The following is a 19485-nucleotide window of genomic DNA, read 5'->3' on the forward strand; positions in this document are numbered from 1 at the left end:
CGTGGGTGCGGACAGCCCTGCCTCCTGAGTCAGGTCCGCAGCCAGATGCCAGCCGGCCCGGAGCTGGTGACAGAAGTGCCACTGGGCAGCAGGGGTGGGAGGGGAGCAGGCCTCCGTCACCCAGGGGAGGCCGGTGGGGGGCTGACTGCCTCGTGGCTTGACCTTGTGAGGCCACCCACCCCCAGTGCGGACACCGGGGCCCTGATAGGGCGACACCCAGACCCCAAAGGGCTCGCTGCTGTGACAGCCCCCATGGCCTCTCACCTTTGACCGTCAGGATCACGGCTCCCACCACCATGATGAGCGTTTGCAGGGCGTCTGTGTAGATCACAGCGGCCAGGCCCCCTGTAGGTGGAGATGAGAGAGCTGGAGGGGCCCTGGCCTCGACAGGGGAGGGACAGGGAGGTGAGCAGAGCTCCGGGAGGGACGGCTGTTCCACATCGACGTCCCCTGCCCTTGCACGGGTGGGTGAGCTGTGGATGCAGCAGCCAGGCCAGCGGAGCCAGCTGCAGAAGCCCAGGTGCCTGACACGAACTGGCCAGGTCCCAGGCTGTGGGAGGGGGCGGCCCCCTGCCCCCCACCAACCGCTCGGGTTCCCGTGCGTGTCCACAGGCCACACCTGCCACCCGCAGGCGCCGTACCTGCGATGGTGTACAGGGCCGTGACGGCGAGCATGAGGATGGTGGACAGGTAGAAGTTCCAGCCCAGGCAGATGTGCACGAAGAGGGCCCCCGCGTACAGGTCGATCTGGGGACGGGAAAGGGGTGTGTGCAGGGGCCCGAGGTAACCGCAGGACCCGGAGCGCCACACACCCGACGTAGAGGAAGAAGGGGAGACCCCCCCCAACCTTCCAGGGACTGTTCTGAAGGGGAGGAAGTCCTGGCTGTGGACAAGCAGTGTGCAGGGGACGTTGCTGATGTTAATAAAGTCCTGAGTGGCCTCTGCCCACCAGGGAGCGGTGTTGCTGTTCAGTCTGGCCCCTGCCTGGGGATGGAAAAGGGAGTCCGGGAGGGTTTCCTGGAGGTGGGGGGTCCAAGAAGACGAGTGAGCCTCCATCTCCAGACCCACGTCTGTCTGGGTCCCTGGGTCCCTGTTCTCTGCTCCCTGTTAAGCAGGGCACCCCAAGAAGAAACCAGATGTGTGCCAGGGGTGGGCTGGGGGAACAGAGGGGCCATCTCGCTTATTGACCACCATGGGGTTGACACTGAAGCCAGGACCACGGCTCAGGCCAAGCCTGCTTCCTAGGGCTGAACTGGACAGTCCTGCCATCCCAGGCCCTGGGGCAGCACAGAGGCAAGAGTTGAAGCCCTGGGGCGAGTCTTCTAGCCTCAGCACTGGAATGGGCCTTACGGACCACAACTGCCCGCCCCTCCCCACTGCGCAGTGGGTACCCAGGGAAGGAGGGAGGACCCGATCCTGCGGGACCTAGGGCTGGGCCAGGGTCCCTCCCCGCCGCAAGTTTCCGAAACTGCCATTCTGGGCTTGCTTAATGGCAGGGAGATAACCCAAAATACAGCCTTTGGGGCCAAGAGGCTCCTCAGAGAGCTGGGCAAGCCCGCGGGTCAGCTGAGCTTGCCGAGTGGGGGACCGTCTGCCCGAGGCCTGGGGCACCGGCCGAGCTAGGAGCTGACCAGCCCCGCTCGGAGTCAGGCTTGTGGAACCCCTGCTCCCCCCAGGCTCCTCCCCTCCCCTCTCCTGGAGAGGGTACCTGCCAGCGTGGGCACTCAGGCAAGGTGTTCTCGGGAGTCGGCGGCCCCTCACTCTGGCCCCCCCAGCCCCCGGCTGCGAGTGTGTGTGTCCACCTCCAGCCCAAGCTAAGAAGCCCAGAGCTGCTGGATATCAGAGCAGGAAGGACTCTCCAAGCCCCCTGCCCCGTCAGACCAGGGACAAATGGAGGCCCATGGAGGGCAAGCGACCTCCCCAAGGCGAGGCTCTGGCAGGTATCAGAGATGGAGGGGACTGGCGACAGAGCAGGGGGGCTCTAGAAAGTAGCAGCCCCTCCTCCCACCTGGCTGTCCTCCAGCCACTGCTCAAGACCACTCCCTGGACCCCATCTGCCTCAGAGGACAACCCTGGCCTGTGCGCCCAGCCTCCAGGCTCTGGCCACGCATCCCTTTAAGCCCAGGTAAGTCTGGTCACGCCCGACATTCCACGCCAGGCACTTTGCTGCCTCCAGGCCTTGGTCCGCCCAAGTCCCTCTGCCCTGGGACCTCCCATCTCTGCATCTCATCGCTCAGGACTCAGCCCGCCCCGATGCCCTGCTCCCCGACTGCTCTACTGCTCAGGGACTTCCTTCCAGGGCAGCAGATCTGAAGAGTTATGCGCGGGCAGCGGGAGCACAGGCACAGGTGTGGAGGTGGGACTTTAGCCGCCGACCCCCTGGGGACCCTACGCAGCTGCCGCTGGAGGCCAGCAAATGTGCGGTTGCCTGCTGGCTCTAAAGGAGACCCCGCGAGGAGCCTCAGACGACCCCCGGCCGGATCTGACCTCTCCTTCTGCCGACGGAGCTCCCTCTCCTGGGGCCCCAGGTGAGCTGCAGCCTGCTAGAAGCTAAGAGCCCCGCTCGGACCTGGGTCTGTGTCCCTGGTGAGCACGTCGCCTTACCTCCTGAGCCTCTGGGTAAAGTATGGGTGCAGATGTGGAGAAACACAGGCACTTGTGCTCGGCCCCCTCTGGCCCTGCTGGCCTCTGCAGGCCCTGCGCAGGGCAGGCCGCGCAGGCGGGACCCCTGAGGGAGCTGCTCCACTCCATAGAGCGGGGCACGGGCGCAGAGGCACGAAGCAACTGGCCCAAAGCTGCACGGTTGTGAGCAGGGCTGCGGGCTTTAGGGCTGACCCTAGGGGCCCCTGAGAGGGTTGACCCCCCCTTCCTGCACCATCCCACGGGCTTGCAGGGGCCATGAGCCCCGGACATGGGAGGGAGCTGGGCTGAGCTGACCTGCAGGCTAGGGCTGATGAGCTAGGGCTCGTCACAGCTTCTCAGCACCCCGAGTTCCCCACAGGCACGTGCCCCCTGGCTGGGCCCTGCCCTGGCCTGGCCACCTTCCTGCATCGGACCCTACTGCCCCCTCCTTTTGTGGATAGCAGAGAAGCTGGGCAGGTCCCTGCACTGACATTTACCACGAGTTTACCCCAAATCAGCCTGTGTCCCCAACCTCCAACCTCGCCCATCTCCACAGAGGCCATCGCTGTCCCTTCAGTGTTCTGGACACGTCTCACCTTTGCCACACTCCCTGCACCCAACCCACCGGCCACGGCTGTTGATTCCCAAAGTACTCCTGCCCGCCTCCACTTTCCCCACCCTGGGCCCCATCCCTTTGGAATCCCCTCGCTGGTCCCTCCTGCACTTGGCTTGTTCAGAGGGAGCGCCGAGGTCTCTGCATCTCCACTCGCGCAGAATGAAACCCACCTCCCGGCCCAGAGGCCCTGCACGCATCCTCTCCCCAGCCCCATCGGCTTCCCTCGGCGGCTGGACCACTGTCTCCAAAGCAAGCCTGTCCCTTGCTCCTTCTCTTCCGTCCAGATTTCAGCCCTGCATTTGCTGCACTGATCACCCTTGTACCACTCAGTGCGGATGCACTGCTCTGCTGACTTATCTCATCTGCCTGGAAGGAAAGGTCCTTGAGAACGAGAAATGGGTTCATCATGGGTACCCACCCAGGGCCTGGCACACAGTAGGTGCTCAATAAACAGGCACGTTTGCATAGACCAGGGGCTGGTACACTACAGCCCACAGGCTTGATCCCATCAGGCGCACTGGTGTATCTTTTAAACGCCAACAGCAAACTTCAGTGGTGTGTAAGTGGCATGCAAAACTGAGCATACTTTCTATCTGGCCCCTCACGGAAAACCCAGCCGAGCCTGACATAGATGATTCCAGTCAGTCCCATGAGGTGTGCCGGGCACCTAGTACCACTGGGGATACACCAATGAACAGAGAAAAACTGGGGGAGGCAGACTGTGGCCATTCTAATGAAATCATTCGGCGTAAGAAGGTAGCACGTGTGTGAAAGACAAGGGGCGCAGGTCTGTACCTGCGGGGCAGCCGAGGGCCTCGCTGAGAGGGTGAGCTGTGAAAGACCTGAGAGGCAGGGGCATGAGCCACATGGATATCCAGGAGAAGAGGTTCCAGCCAGAGGACACAGCAGGTGCAAAGGCCCTGTGGCAGGGTCATGCCTCGGCTGTGCTCGGTGTAGCTGGAGTGATGTCTGCGTTGGGAGAAGCAGGAGAGGTGAGGGTCTTGCTGGCCACGGTTGGCCTTTACCCTGAGTGCCCTGGGGTGTCAGGCCGGGTTTCTCTATTTCCCAGAGCACACGGTGATGGAGCTCGGTTCCCCTCAAGCCCGTGTGAGGCCCCCTGCCACCCATGGCTTGCTCTCTCTGCAGACCACTGTCCCCACATGGGGGCTGGCGGCAGGCGGGCCCTGTGGTCTCTGGACAGGCTGCAGCTGGTGAGGGTCCTGGGCGTTCTTGGGGCTCCACCCAGTGAGGTCAGGGCCTCTGGGGGCCGGCTGGGCACACACACCGCAAACAGCTTCAGCCCAAAACATTAGCTGGGGGGCCCCAGTCCCTCCCAGACCCAGCCAGGCAATCCGCATTCCTCCTGCTTCCCTGTCCGCTTCATCCAGGCAGCCCCAGCCTTGAGGCTCCCCATTTTATAGGTGGGCAAACTGAGTCATCCCATCACAAAGTGGAGTCTGAAGTACCACGCCTGGCTCCTTCAGTGCCACAAGGCAGCGCTCGGGCCCACTGGGCTCTAACGGTTGTCCCCGCCCGATTCAGCAAGTGGTGGCCACTCCCTAGGCCTCAATTGTCTTGTCTGTAAACAGGGCTGCACACAAGGGGGCCTCGAAGGATCCCCCACTTTGCCCCCCAACCCCGACATTCTGGACGTCCTGCCCAAGCTATGAGTGTGACGTGTGAGCTCTGCCTCAGAGCCACCAGTAGGACGAACAGGGGGGTGGGCAGAGACGAAACCCCTTCGACCAGGGGTTGGCCTCACCAGACTGTCCCCCGCCCCCCGCCTCTTGCCCCTGTCCCCTCCAGTCCATCCTCTGGGGGTGCCGGTGGCACTAACACAGACCTGACCGTGTCACCTCTGCTCAAAGCCCCCAGGGCCCCTTGGGCACTCCTCACTCATCTCTGACGGAGCCCCCTGGGCCAGGGCGGGAACTGCCACCCAAGAGCCAGCTGCGGCCCTCAGGTCTGCCTCAGCTGCCACCGCTCCCGGTCACCTCCCTCCCAGCTCCTCCTCTGCTCCCGAGGCGCCTGACCCCTGCAGTCTGGGCCTCCGGACGGGACCACCCCAGACGCGCCCTACGCCGTGCACCTCTCTCCTTGGCGTTTGCACCCCCCATGCCGTGCGTACCCCCTTCTCCACTAGACCCCAACCAACGCAACCCCAGCAGGCACCGCCAACCCCTCTTCTGGGTCCGCACTGTCCCCCCCGCCCACAGTGACACACCTGCGTCCCCCTCTACTGAGGCCCTGCTGCCAGGGAGGCGGCCGGCACGGGGTGGGGGGGGCGGGAGGGGGAGGGGGGGCGGGAGGGGGAGGGGGGGCGGGAGGGGGAGGGGGGGCGGGAGGGGGAGGGGAGGAGCCCGCGCGGGAACTGGGCCTGGAGAGCAGCGGCGCCGTCCTGGTCGGTAGAGGGAAGCCCCAGGGGAGAACTCTTAGGATCTGTCCAGGGAAGAAGGCGGCGCCTGCTCTCCAAACACCCCGAAACCCACCCAGAAGGAGACGTGCAGACGTGCAGCTCCGGTGAAGGCCCGGCCGGCAGAGGCTCCCGGGGCCGCAGGGGCCGCGGAGGAGGAAGCCCCGGCCACGCCCTCAGAAGCGCCAGGCCTCACGCGGGAGGAAGCAGGCTCGGGGCTGCGCGGGCTCGCTCGGCCGGAAGCAGGCCGCCCAGGACCCGCCGTCCACCTCTGAGCCCTCGCAGGGGCCGGAGCTGGAGCGGCTGCACGGCCTCAGGGGACCGGCAGGCACCGAGGACTCGGGAGGGAGAACCCGAGGCCCGGTGCTGCCGCGGAGTTCTCGCGCGCCGGGGACCAGCTCCCCGCCCTCCCGGCCTCCGTCTCCCTACCTGTGAAACGCAGGGTGTGGACAGGACGCGCCCCACGCTGGCCCTCCAGCGGGGCCAGGCCAGGCCCCCAAGGGAAAGGGGGCGCCGCGGGGTCAGCCTAGCGGAGGACTGACAACCAAACGGCCTCACGGGCCAGAGACCTCGGGCTCTGGGCGCCCCCTAGTGGGCGGTCCCGGCTCACCCGGTGCCGGCCCTTAACCGTAACCCCTGACACCCCGCATCCAGAACCTGGGCAAAGCAGGAGTCACGGGGCCTGCGTTCTGACCCCAAATTCGCCGGCTGCTGAGCCCAGCCCCAGGGTGCTGGGCCAGCTGTGTGACCCTGGGCAAGTCAGTGTGCCTCTCTGGGCCTCAGTTTCCCCAGCTGTTAGACAAGGCAGAGACAGATCAAGGGATGTCAGGTCCCTTCGAGGACCCCAGAGCAGGGATGTTCCAGCCAGAAGCTGGGGGTGGGGCAGCTCACCGATATCTTGGTGAAGACAGACAGCAGCAGCGACAGGACAGACAGGTACATGCGTATCCGTTGGCCTCCATAGCGCTTCTGGATGTATTCAGGCATGGTGACAATCTGGTGGGGGCACGGGGGCAAGGGTTAAGCATGCTGCGAGACCACAGCCCATGTTCAGGACCGGAAGCTTCTCACACTCCCAACGCCAGGCCTGGAATTCCAGGCTAAGCGCTCTGATCACATCCTGAGGGGCTCAGGCCTGGGTGTGGCAGGCTGAGACAGGAGGAATGGATTCGGGGGACTGTGCCTGGGGGCACAGGGATGAGTTTGGAGGCCGTGGTGACAAATCCAGTGAGCTTCGGCTGGTTGGGGAGGCTGGCTGTGCCCGACTGAGACAACCAGGAAAGGGGATCCCCTGGACTTAGTGACAGCCCAGCTGGGGCTGAAGGAGTGGTGGAGTCAAGGACAGCGTCCCCTGGGTGTGCCACCCAGGTGTGCAGCCCAGGTGTCTCACCCAGGTGTGTAGCCCAGCGCACAGCCCAGGTGTGCAGCCTGTGTGCTCGGGTAGATGCATCATCCCCCAGATGCAACACGCAGGTACAGTAGAAACCAACAGACGAGGCCCATGGGCTGAGGTCCGAGGGGACCTGTCTTCGTGGGCTGATGGGAATGTTAGTTGGACTAACAACAAACCCGGAACTGAGAGTTGTGGGTTCACTCACCTTGTGAGTGAAGCCAGGGGTCCTGCCCATCACCACCACCCACTCCAACCAAGGCCCGGACGCAGGCGAGGCTGTCCTGAGGCCCCAGGAGCAGACTCACCTCCGAAGAGATGTAGATGGGCACGAACACCCACGCCAGGGCCAGCAGCACGTACGTGGCCTGAGGGGGACAGAGGCAGAGTAAGGACAGCAGATACCAGGGGTCTGGAGGCCTGAGTTGCCGTGAGAACCTGGGGCGGCCCCGCCCCCGCAGCCCTATAAACAGACGGCCAGGCAAAGGCTCACGGCTTCCCGCGGCTCTTCAGCATTCTGAAGACCCAGCTTCCCCAGGAGCGCCGCCTGCCTGGACGCTGGCCACCCCGGTTGCTGGGAGCTGCCCCTCTGGCCACGGAGGGGTAGGCTCTGATGCAGCCCCATCCAGCGTCTCTCAGGGTTGCTGTGCTTCCTCCCACGGCCCCACACAGCCTGGGCCCGCCTTCCAGGAGCTCACATGCCACTCGAAGCCTGCCACCGCCAGGCCTCCAGCTGCACCCGAACCCGCCAGTCCGATGAAGAGGCCCGAGCCCTCGCTGCTGGCAAAGAGGGAGGCTCCCATCTGGAGGAGAGAGAGGAAAAGGATCTAGCAAGAGGCCCACCCCGACTCCGAGCCCCACCCTTGCCACGTTTTCCAGCACCCCAGCTTGGGGACCCCCTGTCAGTCTCAGCCTGCCCCATCACTGCCTGCTTGGGCTGGCCTGGGGGGTGACATTGGGTGAGGAGGACACACATAGTGACTGCAGGGATGCAGATGAGGGCTGACCTAGAGATCAGATGCGGCCCCACCGGAAGGAGGGGCGGGAGGAGACAGGGTGCACTCACCGGCCCCCACGTCATGTCCCGGCCCGCCAGGAAGTAGCCGCTCACTGTGTTCCTGCTGGCCCGGCACGAGGACTGCAAGGACAGAGGTGGAAACTGGAGCCCTCGCGTGGCTCGTGCCGCTGCTGCGGAAACAGTCCGCTGGCTCCCCAAAGACTTAGACACACAGATTATCCCGGGCCCCAGCAAATCCACTCCCAGGATACAGAGAACTGGAAACAGGTGCTCGAGCAAAACCTGTACTCGAGTGTTACAGCGGTGTTATTCACAACAGCCAAAGGGTGGAAACAGCCCCCAGTGCTCATCAGCTGATGGCATTAGGAGTAGACAGGAGGAGGCCCTCCCCTCTGTGCAGGGTCCTGGGGTTCACTGCGCAAGTCCCTGTCCCCTGAAGCCCCGGGGTTCACCTGTAAATGGGGCTGGCCGTTGGCCCGGGGCTGTGGGAGAGTTAGGGTGATGTGCACAGTGCCTGCATAGAAGGGGCCCAGCTGCTGCCCGTGATGACCAAAATCGCTTCTCTCCTATCAAAGGCGGGAGAAACTGGCTTATGAACTAGGCTAGGCTGGTGGACACGGAGTTGTCAAAACAGAGACCCCCAGGTCCTGCACGCCCCTCCCCGCCTCTGGATTCTGGCCCAGCTGGTTTGGGGCAGCCGAGAACCCCTGTGATTCTATAGTTCAGGGCGATGTTCGCCCAGTGAGTCCATCTGACATCGGAGGCGAGGCCAGGAAGACGGCGTGCTGTGCCCGGGCCCCCAGCGTGTCAGCCGCATAGAAGGCCCCAAGCCTCGCACTCGGCCTGCCCTTAGAGAGACTTCCTATTCCTCACTTTAGAGACTGAGAAGCTGCTGCCAGAGAGTGAAAGGGGCTCAGTCAAGGCTCCGACAAATCTCCCCCGGGGCTGGGAGGAGGACCCCGCAGGCATCAGGCCTCCAGGGAGAGGATGCAATGCCCAGGGACGTGCCGGCCGGTTCGCGCACCCCACTGCCCACCCCAGCTGGTACCACCACCGTCCTCTCACCCATATGCCCACGGCCACGTTCAGGGCAAAATACACGGTTATGATGGTGATGTCGACCACGCTCAGCTGCGGCCCGGGGGCGTGGGGACCGCTGGTAGAGTTGTCCGCAGCCATCCTGCAGCAGGGCCAGCTCGAGCGGGAGGGACTGAGGCCAGGCCAGGGCAGAAAGGGCTTCCCGGCAGGAAATAAATTGATGATTAAACCGAGCCGACGGTGCCACCTCCTGCCCACGGTGTGGCCGCGTGCAGGGAAGCTGCTTCAAAGTGCAGCTCCATCTCCTCCACCCCCAGTGGGGATCGGGGGAGTGGGGAGCGCTCGGGGGAGCCTTGGGAAAAGTAAAGGGAGCCTAGTGGATCCGGAGGCAACCAGAATCGTCCCAGAAAGGGGTCGTTACTGAATGGGTGGCTGAACCTGTATGTAATTCGGATAAGAAGCACGGAGGGTTGGGGACAGATGCCCCACTTCTGGGGACACTGCCATGATGGCAGCCACATCCTTCTGCACCCAGCAGGCTGTGAGTGGACCGAGAGGGTCCTGGGATAGTGACTTGCATCACACGGTTCACTTCCAGCCACGGCAGTCCTGGTCCTAGAACACCCTTCGCTGGACAATAAAGGCCTGTCGCCAAATTTCCTGCTCCCTTTTCTAGACCAGTGATCAGGCCAAACTGTCCCATCCTGACCATCCCCTTGGGTCCCCAGGGTCTCCCAGGACCCCAGATACTGGGTCCTAGTATCCAGCAAGCGTCTGCCAGGGGCTGAGAGCCACCATGCTTAGCTCTTCTGCACACTGTCCCCTTTTGCACTCAGAGTAGGTGGTACGGGTCACAGTCAAGGGACGAAGGCAGGAGGCTGGCCACCTGTCCCTGCACGACCACTTGAGGGCCAGAGCTGGGCTTCAGCTCCACATCTGACCCCAGATGCTCCATGTTGGTGGCAATGATGTCTCTGGTTCCACTGGGTCCTTCCTGTTCAGATTGCTCACTAATTAAATCAGTGTGTACAGCCGGGTGGGTCTCCGTGTGTGACATTTGGAGTTTAACCAGGACACGCAACCCCTCCAGAAGTGTTAATGAGTGAACGGCTGGCACTGGGAACACACTGGCCTGCAAAACCAACTGTGCCTGTTACTCGGTAACCGAGGCAGAGGGTTTAAAGATTAATCCCCTCACATGCGGGACTAGACGGGGAAGAAAAAGTAAGTCACTGCTTACCGTAAAGTCAGGCAGGCTCAGACCGCCCCTCCCCAACCACCCTCACCTTCAACAAACTAGCCTCTCTGGTGGTTTTACTTCCCAAGCCATTGCTAGAAATGTATCGTGAATCAAAAGATCACTTTGTACTGGTCAGAAGGACACAACGGGATAACGTCCAGATTTATGAAACTGGTCTCCTAAAGATGCAGTAGCTGAAAGAACAGTATTTGGTCCCCGCTCCGCAGCCTGGGTCTCGGAAGGAAATAAACCACTTAGAGACAACACTGTCACCCACTCCACCTTCTGATCAAAAGGCCTGGGTAAAGGAGGCCAAGAAGAGCTGATGGATGGGGACAGCGAGAGGGCGGCAGTGGAGGAAATGAAGGAAGCCTTTACGTCCTGTTTACAAACACCACTTCTGACACCAAATGTGTGTGGGTTTTCTCCACTCCGACCAATTCTCCATCCCTCTGGACACCAACCGGGTGTCCTGTGACTCAACTCAATTCTGACATTATCTGCGAGTTAGCGCAGACCCCACAGGCTAAGGGCTCAGTCCGGCAAAACTGCTCCCACTTCAGATGCCAGGTGCAAGTCCTGGGCCTCCCGTACTTCTGCTGAGTGTCTGTAAATTGGGAGCTCCCATACCCCTTCTTCAGGGTTGATAATTTGCTAGGATGGCTCACAGAACTCAGGGAAACACTCGATTACTTCTGATTATTATAAAGGATATTTCTACAGGATTCAGATGAAGAGGTCCATTGAGTGAAGTCCAGAAGAGTCCTAGCACCAGTGTGTTCACCAACCTGGGACAGTGTGTTCCCTTCATCGTGTGGGGTTTTTATGGAGGTGTTATCCCCTAGGCATGATGGATTAGATCACTGACACTAATAATTAGCTCAAGACTGAAAGTTTCAATCCTCTCATCATGCCTGGGACTTTCTGGTGTCCGGCCCCCATCCTGAAGCTCTCTAGGGGCCACTGGATTGTATACTTTAAAATAGTTTAAGTGGTGAATTTTATGTTATGTGCATTTTACCTTGAGGATAAAATAAATAGGCTTCTGGAATTTAAAAGCCTTTAGAGGTCTTGGCCTCCTGCAGAGATGTACTGAACCAAGGTAGAACCCTGCACCTATTAAGATTTTCTTCAAATAAACAGCAATACAATAACAGTAGGGGACTCTAATGCCTCACTCTAACAATGCATAGATCATCCAGACAGAGAAGCATAAGGATACAGTGATTTGAACAACACTACAAACCAAGAGACCTAACAGACATATGCAGAACATTCTATCTAATGACAGCAGAATACATATTCTCAAGTGCATATGGAACATTTTCTAGAATAGACTATATGTTGGGCCACGAAAGAGGTCATAGCAAACTCAAGAAGAATGAAATCATACCAAGTATCTTCTCTGACCACAGAGGTGTGAAACTAGAAACCAATAACAAGAAGAAAACTGGAAAATTCACAAATATGTGGAAATTAAGCAACACCCTCCTGAACAACCAATGGATCAAAGAAGAAATTATAGGGGAAATAAAAAAGTTTCTTGAGACGGATAAAAATGGAAACACAACATACCAAAACTTATAGGTTGCAGCAAAAGCAGTTCCAAGAGGGAATTATATAGCAATAAATGCCTCAGTTAAGAAGCAAGAAAGATCCCCCCAAAATAACCTAACACTATGACTCAAGGAACTAGGAGAAAAACAAACGGAGCCCAAAGTTAGCAGAAGGAAGGGAATAACAAAGACTAGAGTAGAAATAAATGAAATAGAGAACAGGAAAACAATAAAAAAGATTAACCAAACTAAGAGCTGGTTCTTTAAAAAAATTTAAAAATTGACAAAACTTTAGTTAGATTAACCCAGGAAAAAAGAGAGGACACATATCAACAAAATTTTCCATGAAAAAGGAGACATTACAACCGATACAACAGGAATACAAAGGATGACAACAGGCTACTATGAACAACTATATGCCAACCAACTGAACAACCTACAATAAATGGAAAAATTCTTAGAAACACACGAACTACCAAGATTGAATCAGGAAGAGATAGAAAGTCTGAACAGACCAATTACTGGTAATGAGATTGAGTCAGTAATCATAAATTTCCAAATGAAGAAAAGCCCAGGACCAGATGGCTTCACTGGTGAATTCTGCCAAACATTAGAGAATTAATGCCAATCCTTCTCAAAATCTTCCCAAAAACATCAAAGAGGAGCTTGAACACTCTCAAGGTCATATGACAAGGCTTGCATTACCCTGATGCCAAAGCCAGAAAAGGACACTACAAGTAAAGAACCAATATCCCTGATGAATTTAGATGCAAAAACTCTCAGTAAAATACTAGCACACCAAACTCAGCAGCACATTAAAAGGATCATTCACCATGATTAGGTGAGATTTATACTGGGATGCAAGGATAGTTCAACATATGGAAATCAATGTGACAAATCACATTAATAGAAAGAATGAAAAAAATCATATGATCCCTAAATAGAGGCAGAATAAGCATTTGACAAAATTCAATATCCATTCATGATAAAAACTCTTAACAAAGTAGGTATAGAAGGAAGTTCCTCAACATAATAAAGGCCAGGTAGGAAAAGCCCACAGCTAACATCATACTCAGTGGTGAAAGGCTGAAAACTTTTCCTCCAAGATCAGGAACAAGACAAGAGTGTTCCCTGTCCCCACTCCTATCCAACACAGTACTGGAAGTCCTTGCCAGGGCAGTCAGACAAGAAACAGAAACAACAGGCCTCAGAATTGGAAAGGAAGAAGTAAAACTGTCTCTATCTGAAGATGACATTATATGTATAAAAAAATCCTAAAGACTCCACCAAAACAAAACAAAACAAAAACAAACAAAAAAACCCTGTTAAATCTAGTCAACAAATTCAGTAAAGTTGCAGAATACAAAATTAACATACAAAAGTCAGTAGCATTACTATACACTAACAACAAATTACCTGAAAAGGAAATAGGGAAAATGATCCCATTTACAATAGCATCAAAACCAATAAAATACTTGGGGATAAACTTAACCAAGGAGATGAAAGATCTCTACTCTAAAAACAGTAAGACACTGATGAAATTGAAGAAGATGCAAATAAATGGAAAGGTATCTTGTGTTCACAGATTGGAAGAATTAATATTGTTAAAATGTCAATACTGCTAAAAGCCATCTACAGAGTCAATGCAATTCCTATCAAGATTCCAATAGCGTCTTTTAGAGAAGTAGAAAAAAAAATCCTAAAATTTACATGGAAACACAAAAGACCCCAAATAGCCAAATCCTGAGAAAGAAGAACAAAGCCGGAGGCATCACACTTCCTGATTTTTAAGCTATATTATAAAACTGTAGTAATCAAAACAGTCTGGTTCTGGCATAAAAACAGACAAATAGACCCATGGAACAGAACTGAGAGCCCAGAAACAAACCCAAGCATGTACAGTCAACTAATATTTGACAAGGGATCCGAGAATACTCAATGAGAAAAGACAGTCTCTCTAATAAATGGTGCTGGGAGAATTGGAAATTCACATGTAAAAGAATGAAACTAGACCCCTATCTTACACCACTTACAAAAATTAACTTGAAATGAATTAAAGATTTAAATGTAAGACCTGAAACTATGAAAAACTCCTAGAAGTAAAATAGTAAAAAAAGCTCCTTGACATGGGTCTTGGCAATGATTTTTTGGATATGACACCTAAAGCACAAGCAATAAAATAAAAAAACAAGTGGAACTATATCAAACTAAAAGATTTCTGCATATCAAAGGAAAAAATCAACAAACTGAAAAGACAACCTACAGAATGAGAAAATATTTGCAAACCTGTATCTGATAAGGGGTTAATATCCAAAAAATAAAGAAAGAAAGAAAGAACTCATACAACTCAATAGCAAAATAAATAAATAAATAAATAAGATTTAAAAATGGGCAAAAGGCCTGAATAGACATTTTTCAAAAAATGATACATGAATGGCCAACAGGTACATGAAAAGATGCTCAACATCACTAGTTGTTAGGGAAATGCAAATCAAAACAACGAGATATCGCAAAATGAAAATTTCAAAACATTGCTGAAAGGAATTAAAGACCTAAATAAAATGGAAACACACCCCATGTTCATGGATTGGAAGATTTAATATTGTTAAAATGGCAATACTCCAAGTATTTCATTCTTTTGGATGTTATATTCTTTGGGGGGGCAATACTTGATATACATCATACATTTATTAGTGAATATCCCTCTGAAATCAGCTACAATATTAAAAAAAAATGATTGCACTATTTGGTCAAGCAGAACCAGGAACTTTCATTAAAAAAAAGTACAGGACTTCCCTGGCAGCACAATGGTTAAGAATCTGCCTGCCAATGCAGGGGACACAGGTTCATTCCCTGGTCCAGGAAGATCCCACAGGCTGCGGAGCAACTAAGCCCACGTGCCACAACTACTGAGCCTGTGCTCTACAGCCCGCGAGCCACAACTACTGAAGCCCGCGCACCTAGAGCCCGTGCTCCACAAGAGAAGCCACTGCAATGAGAAGCCCGCACCACGACGAAGAGTACCTCTTGCTCACCGCAACTAGAGAAAAGCCCGTGTGCAGCAACGAAGACCCAACGCAGCCAAAAAGAAAATATAAATTTATTTTTTAAAAGTACAAATCTGTTAAAAATTTCAATTAGTATACACATATATATAACATACTAGTTATGTTACATGCTACAAACCAAGGTGAATCCAATGGAATGGAAAAAAACATACATTTTCTTTTTGAAAAATATTTATTTATTTGGCTGCACCGGGTCTCAGCTGCAGCATGTGGGCTCTTAGTTGCGGCATGCAGGATCTAGTTCCCTGACCAGGGATGGAACTCGGGCCCCCTGCATTGGGAGCACAGAGTCTTAATCACTGGACCACCAGGGAAGTCCCTCAAAGTATTTTCTAATTCACCTTCTGATTTCTTCTTTTATCCCACTGGTTTTTAAAAACTGTTTTCTAATTTCCATGCATTTGTGAATTTTCCTGATTTCTTTCTGTTACTGATTTCTATGTCATTACATTGTGGTCAGAGAAGACACTTCGTATGATTTCAATCATTTTAAATTTATTGAGAACTTATTTTGTGGTTTATCATGTGGTCTATCCTGGAGAATGTTCTATGTGCACTTGAGAAGAATGTGTATTTTGCTCTTGTTGGGTGTATTTTGCTTTTTGTTCTGTACATGTCCGTTAAGTCGAATTGGTTTATACTCTTGTTCAAATCCTGTTTCCCTATTGTTCATTTATCTAGTTCTATCCATTATCTTCAGGGGGCGCTTAAGTCTCCAACTATTATTATTGAATTGCCTATTGTCCCTTCAATTCTGTCAGTTTTTCCTTCACGTTTATTGGGGGCTCTGTCGTTAGGTGCATATATAGTTATAATTTTTATATCGTCTTAATGAACTCTTTTATAATCATATAATGTCCTTCCCTGTCTCTTGCAGGAATTTTTTTGTTAAAGTCTACTTTTTCCGATATTTGTATAGCCACCCCAATTCTCTTTTGGTTACTCTTGTTTTTTAAAATATTTATTTTTCCTTACTTTTTTGGCTGCGTTGGGTCCTAGTTGTGGCACGTGGGATCTTTCGTTACAGCGCACAGGCTCTTCTTTGCAGCGCGCGGGCTTCTCTCTAGTTGTGGCGCATGGGCTCCAGAGCACGCAGGTTCCCTAGTTGAGGTGCACAGGCTCAGTAGTTGTAGCAGGCAGACTTAGTTGCCCTGTGGCATGCAGGATCTTAGTTCCCTGACCAGGGACAGAACCTGCATCCCTTGCATTGGAAGGTGGATTCTTTACCACTGGACCACCAGGGAAGTCCCTCTTTTGGTTACTCTTTGTATCAAATATCTTTCCACTTTCAACCTTATTTGTGTCTCCGGAGACAATTCTTTTGCACACAGCATATAGTTGGATTTTTTTTAATTTTTAATTTTTTTAACATTGTGTAAGTTTTGTTTGTTTGGCCACACTGCATGGCTTGTGGGATCTTAGTCCCCTGACCAGGGATCGAACCTGGGCCCTAGCAGTGAAAGCACCGAGTCCTAACCACTGGATCCCCAGAGAACTCCCAGTTGGATCTTTTTTTTTTTTTTTTTTGCGGTACGCGGGCCTCTCACTGTTGTGGCCTCTCCCATTGCAGAGCACAGGCTCCGACGTGCAGGCTCAGTGGCCATGGCTCATGGGCCTAGCCACTCCGCAGCATGTGGGATCTTCCCGGACCGGGGCACGAACCCGTGTCCCCTGCATTGGCAGGCGGACTCCCAACCACTGCGCCACCAGGGAAGCCCCTGGATCATTTTTTAAAAATCCATCCTGCCAATGTCTGCCTTTTGATTGGAAAGTTCTATTCATTGTCATTAATGTAATTACTGATAAGGAAACACTTCTGCCAGTTTGCTATTTGTTTTCTACATGTCGTATCTTTTTTAGTCCTCAATTCCTCCACTACTCCCTTTTTGGTGTTGCATAGATATTTTCTAGTCTACCATTTTGGTCCCCTTCTCCTTTCTTTTACTATGTATTTTTTACTTATTTTCTTAGTGGCTGCCCTGGGGATTACAATCAATATCCTAATACGATAGTTAGTTTTACTCGTCAGCTTGACTAGGCTATGGTACCCAGTTTTTTGTCAAACCAGTCTAGGTTTTGTTTTTTTAAAGACTTTATTTTTTTAGAGCAGTTTTAAGTTCACAGCAATACTGAGCAGTAGGTACAGAGATTTCCCACATGGCCCCAGCCCCCAACATGCACAATTTCTCCATTATCAGCAACCCCACCAGAGTGGTATATTTGTCACAATTGGTGAACATACATGGACACATCACCACCACCCGAAGTCCACAGTTTACATCAGGGTTTACTCTTGGTGTTGTACATTCTGTGGGTTTAGACATATGTATAATGACATATATCCAGCATTATAGTATCATAGAGTATTTTTCACTGCCACAAAAATCTTCTGTGCTCTCTCTAGTCCTCCCTCCATCCCCCCACCAACCCCTGGCAACCACTGATCTTTAATCTCCATAAAGACTGTCATATAGTTGGCGTCGTATAGTATTATAGCTTTTTTCAGATTGTCTAATAAGATTCATTTTAGTTTCCGCCACATCGTTTCATGGATAACTCATTTCTTTTTGCTGCTTGAATAATATTCCACTGTCTGGAAGTACCACAGTTTATTTATCCACTCACTTACTGAAGGACATTTTGATTGCATCCAAATTTTGGCAATTATGAATAAAACTGCTATAAAATTCCATGTGCAGGTTTTTATGTGGACATGTTTTTGACTACTTTGGGTAAATACCAAGGAGCATGATTGCTGGATAACATGGTGAACGTGTGTTTAGTTTCCTGCTAGTGGGTTATTTTGCATTCCCACTAGCAATGACGGAGTTCCTGTTGCTCCACAGCCTTGTCAGCATTTGGTGTTGTCAGTGTTCCAGATTTTGGTCATTCTAATAAGTGTGTAGTGTATCTCATTGTTTTAATTTTTAGTTCCTTGAAGACATACAATAGAGAGCATCTTTTCATATGCTTATCTGCCATCTGTATATTTTCTTTGGTGGTGTCTGTAAGGTCTTCAGCCCAATTTTTAATCGGGTTATTGTTTTCTTATTATTGAGATTTAACTGTTCTTTTTACCAGTCTTTTATCAGTTAAGTGTTTTCCAAAGATTTTTCTGCCTGTGGCATGTCTTTCACTCTCTTAACAGTGCATTTCACAGAGCAAAAGTTTTTAATTTTAGTTAATTCCAGTTTATCAATTATTCCTTTCATGGACCATCCCTTTGGTTTCATATCTAAAAAGTCACTGCCATACCAAGGTCATCTAGGTTTTCTTCTAGGAGTTTTATGTTTTTGACTTTTACACTTAAGTCTACATTCATTTTTTTTTCCATGTAAATATCCAGCTATTCAAGTACGACTTGTTGAAAAGATGACTTTTGGTCCACTATGTTGCCTTTGCTCCTTTGTCAAAGACTGGTTGACTATACATATGTGGGTCTATTTCTGGGTGCTCTGTTCAATCGGTCTATACGCTTTAGTTTTAGAGTTGTCTTGAAGTGGGGTAGTGTGAATACTCCAACCTTGCTCTTCTCCTTCAATACTGTATTGGTGATCCTGAGGCTTTTATCTCTCCATGTAAACTTTAGAATCAGTTTGTCAAAATCCACAAAATAACTTGGTGGGATTTTGATTGGGATTCCATTGAATCTTTTTATTTATTTATTTACTTTTGGCTGCACTGGGTCTTTGTTGCTGCGTACAGGCTTCCTCTAGTTGTGGTGAGCGGGGGCTACTCTTCATTGCAGTGCGTGGGCTTCTCATTGCGGTGGCTTCTCTCTGTTGCAGAGCATGGGCTCTAGGTGCATGGGCTTCAGTAGTTGTAGCTCGTGGGCTCTAGAGCACAGGCTCAGTAAGTGTGGCGCATGGGCTTAGTTGCTCTGTGGCATGTGGGATCTTCCTGGACCAGGGCTCGAACCCGTATCCCCTGTACTGGCAGTTGGATTCTTAACCACCGCACCACCAGGGAAGTCCCTGGGATTGCACTCCATCTTTAGGTCAAGTTCGAAAGAACTAAGATCTTGACAATTAGTCTTCCTCTCCATGAACATGGACTATCTCTCATTTAGTTCTTTGATTTTTCATCAGTTTTGCAGTTTTCCTTATATAGATCTTATACATATTTTGTTAGATTTATACCTAAGTATGTCATATTGTGGTGCTAAAGTATATGGCATTGTACCTTTATTTTCAAATTCCACTTATTCATTGCTGGTATATAGAAAACCAATTGACTTTGTATCCTGCAATCTAACTATAATCACTTATTAGTTCCGAGTTGGGGTGGAGGCATTGTTACTCTTTCAGATTTTCTACATTGATGATCATATTATCTGAGAACAAAGCAGTTTTATTTCTTCCTTCCCAACCGTGTACCTTTTAAATCTTTCTCTTATTGCATTAGCTTGGCTTTCCAGTACAATGTTGAAAAAGAGTGATGAGAGGAGACATCCTTGCCTCATTTCTGATCTTAGTGGGAAAGCTTCTCGTTTCTCACCACGAAGTATGATGTTCACTGTAGTTT

At 52.2% G+C, this 19485-nt stretch overlaps 1 protein-coding gene across 1 annotated transcript in view; it reads right to left on the reverse strand.

Annotated features, from left to right (window-relative positions):
- The window catches only part of SLC5A10 (solute carrier family 5 member 10), a gene marked incomplete at its 5' end in the record, with an annotated part of 55087 nt that extends 45849 nt beyond the window's left edge, over nucleotides 1-9238 (reverse strand). Inside the window, 7 exons of the mRNA XM_082860145.1 lie at nucleotides 265-345; nucleotides 642-747; nucleotides 6543-6647; nucleotides 7350-7409; nucleotides 7740-7844; nucleotides 8108-8179; nucleotides 9125-9238. Of these exons, the coding sequence (XP_082716271.1) occupies nucleotides 265-345; nucleotides 642-747; nucleotides 6543-6647; nucleotides 7350-7409; nucleotides 7740-7844; nucleotides 8108-8179; nucleotides 9125-9238 (643 nt within the window). The remainder of the gene's footprint in view (nucleotides 1-264; nucleotides 346-641; nucleotides 748-6542; nucleotides 6648-7349; nucleotides 7410-7739; nucleotides 7845-8107; nucleotides 8180-9124) is intronic.
- Nucleotides 9239-19485: the final 10247 nt, after the last annotated feature.

This window comes from Leucopleurus acutus (assembly GCF_964270905.1).
Source record: "Leucopleurus acutus genome assembly, chromosome: 19".
Lineage (NCBI taxonomy): Eukaryota > Metazoa > Chordata > Mammalia > Artiodactyla > Delphinidae > Leucopleurus > Leucopleurus acutus.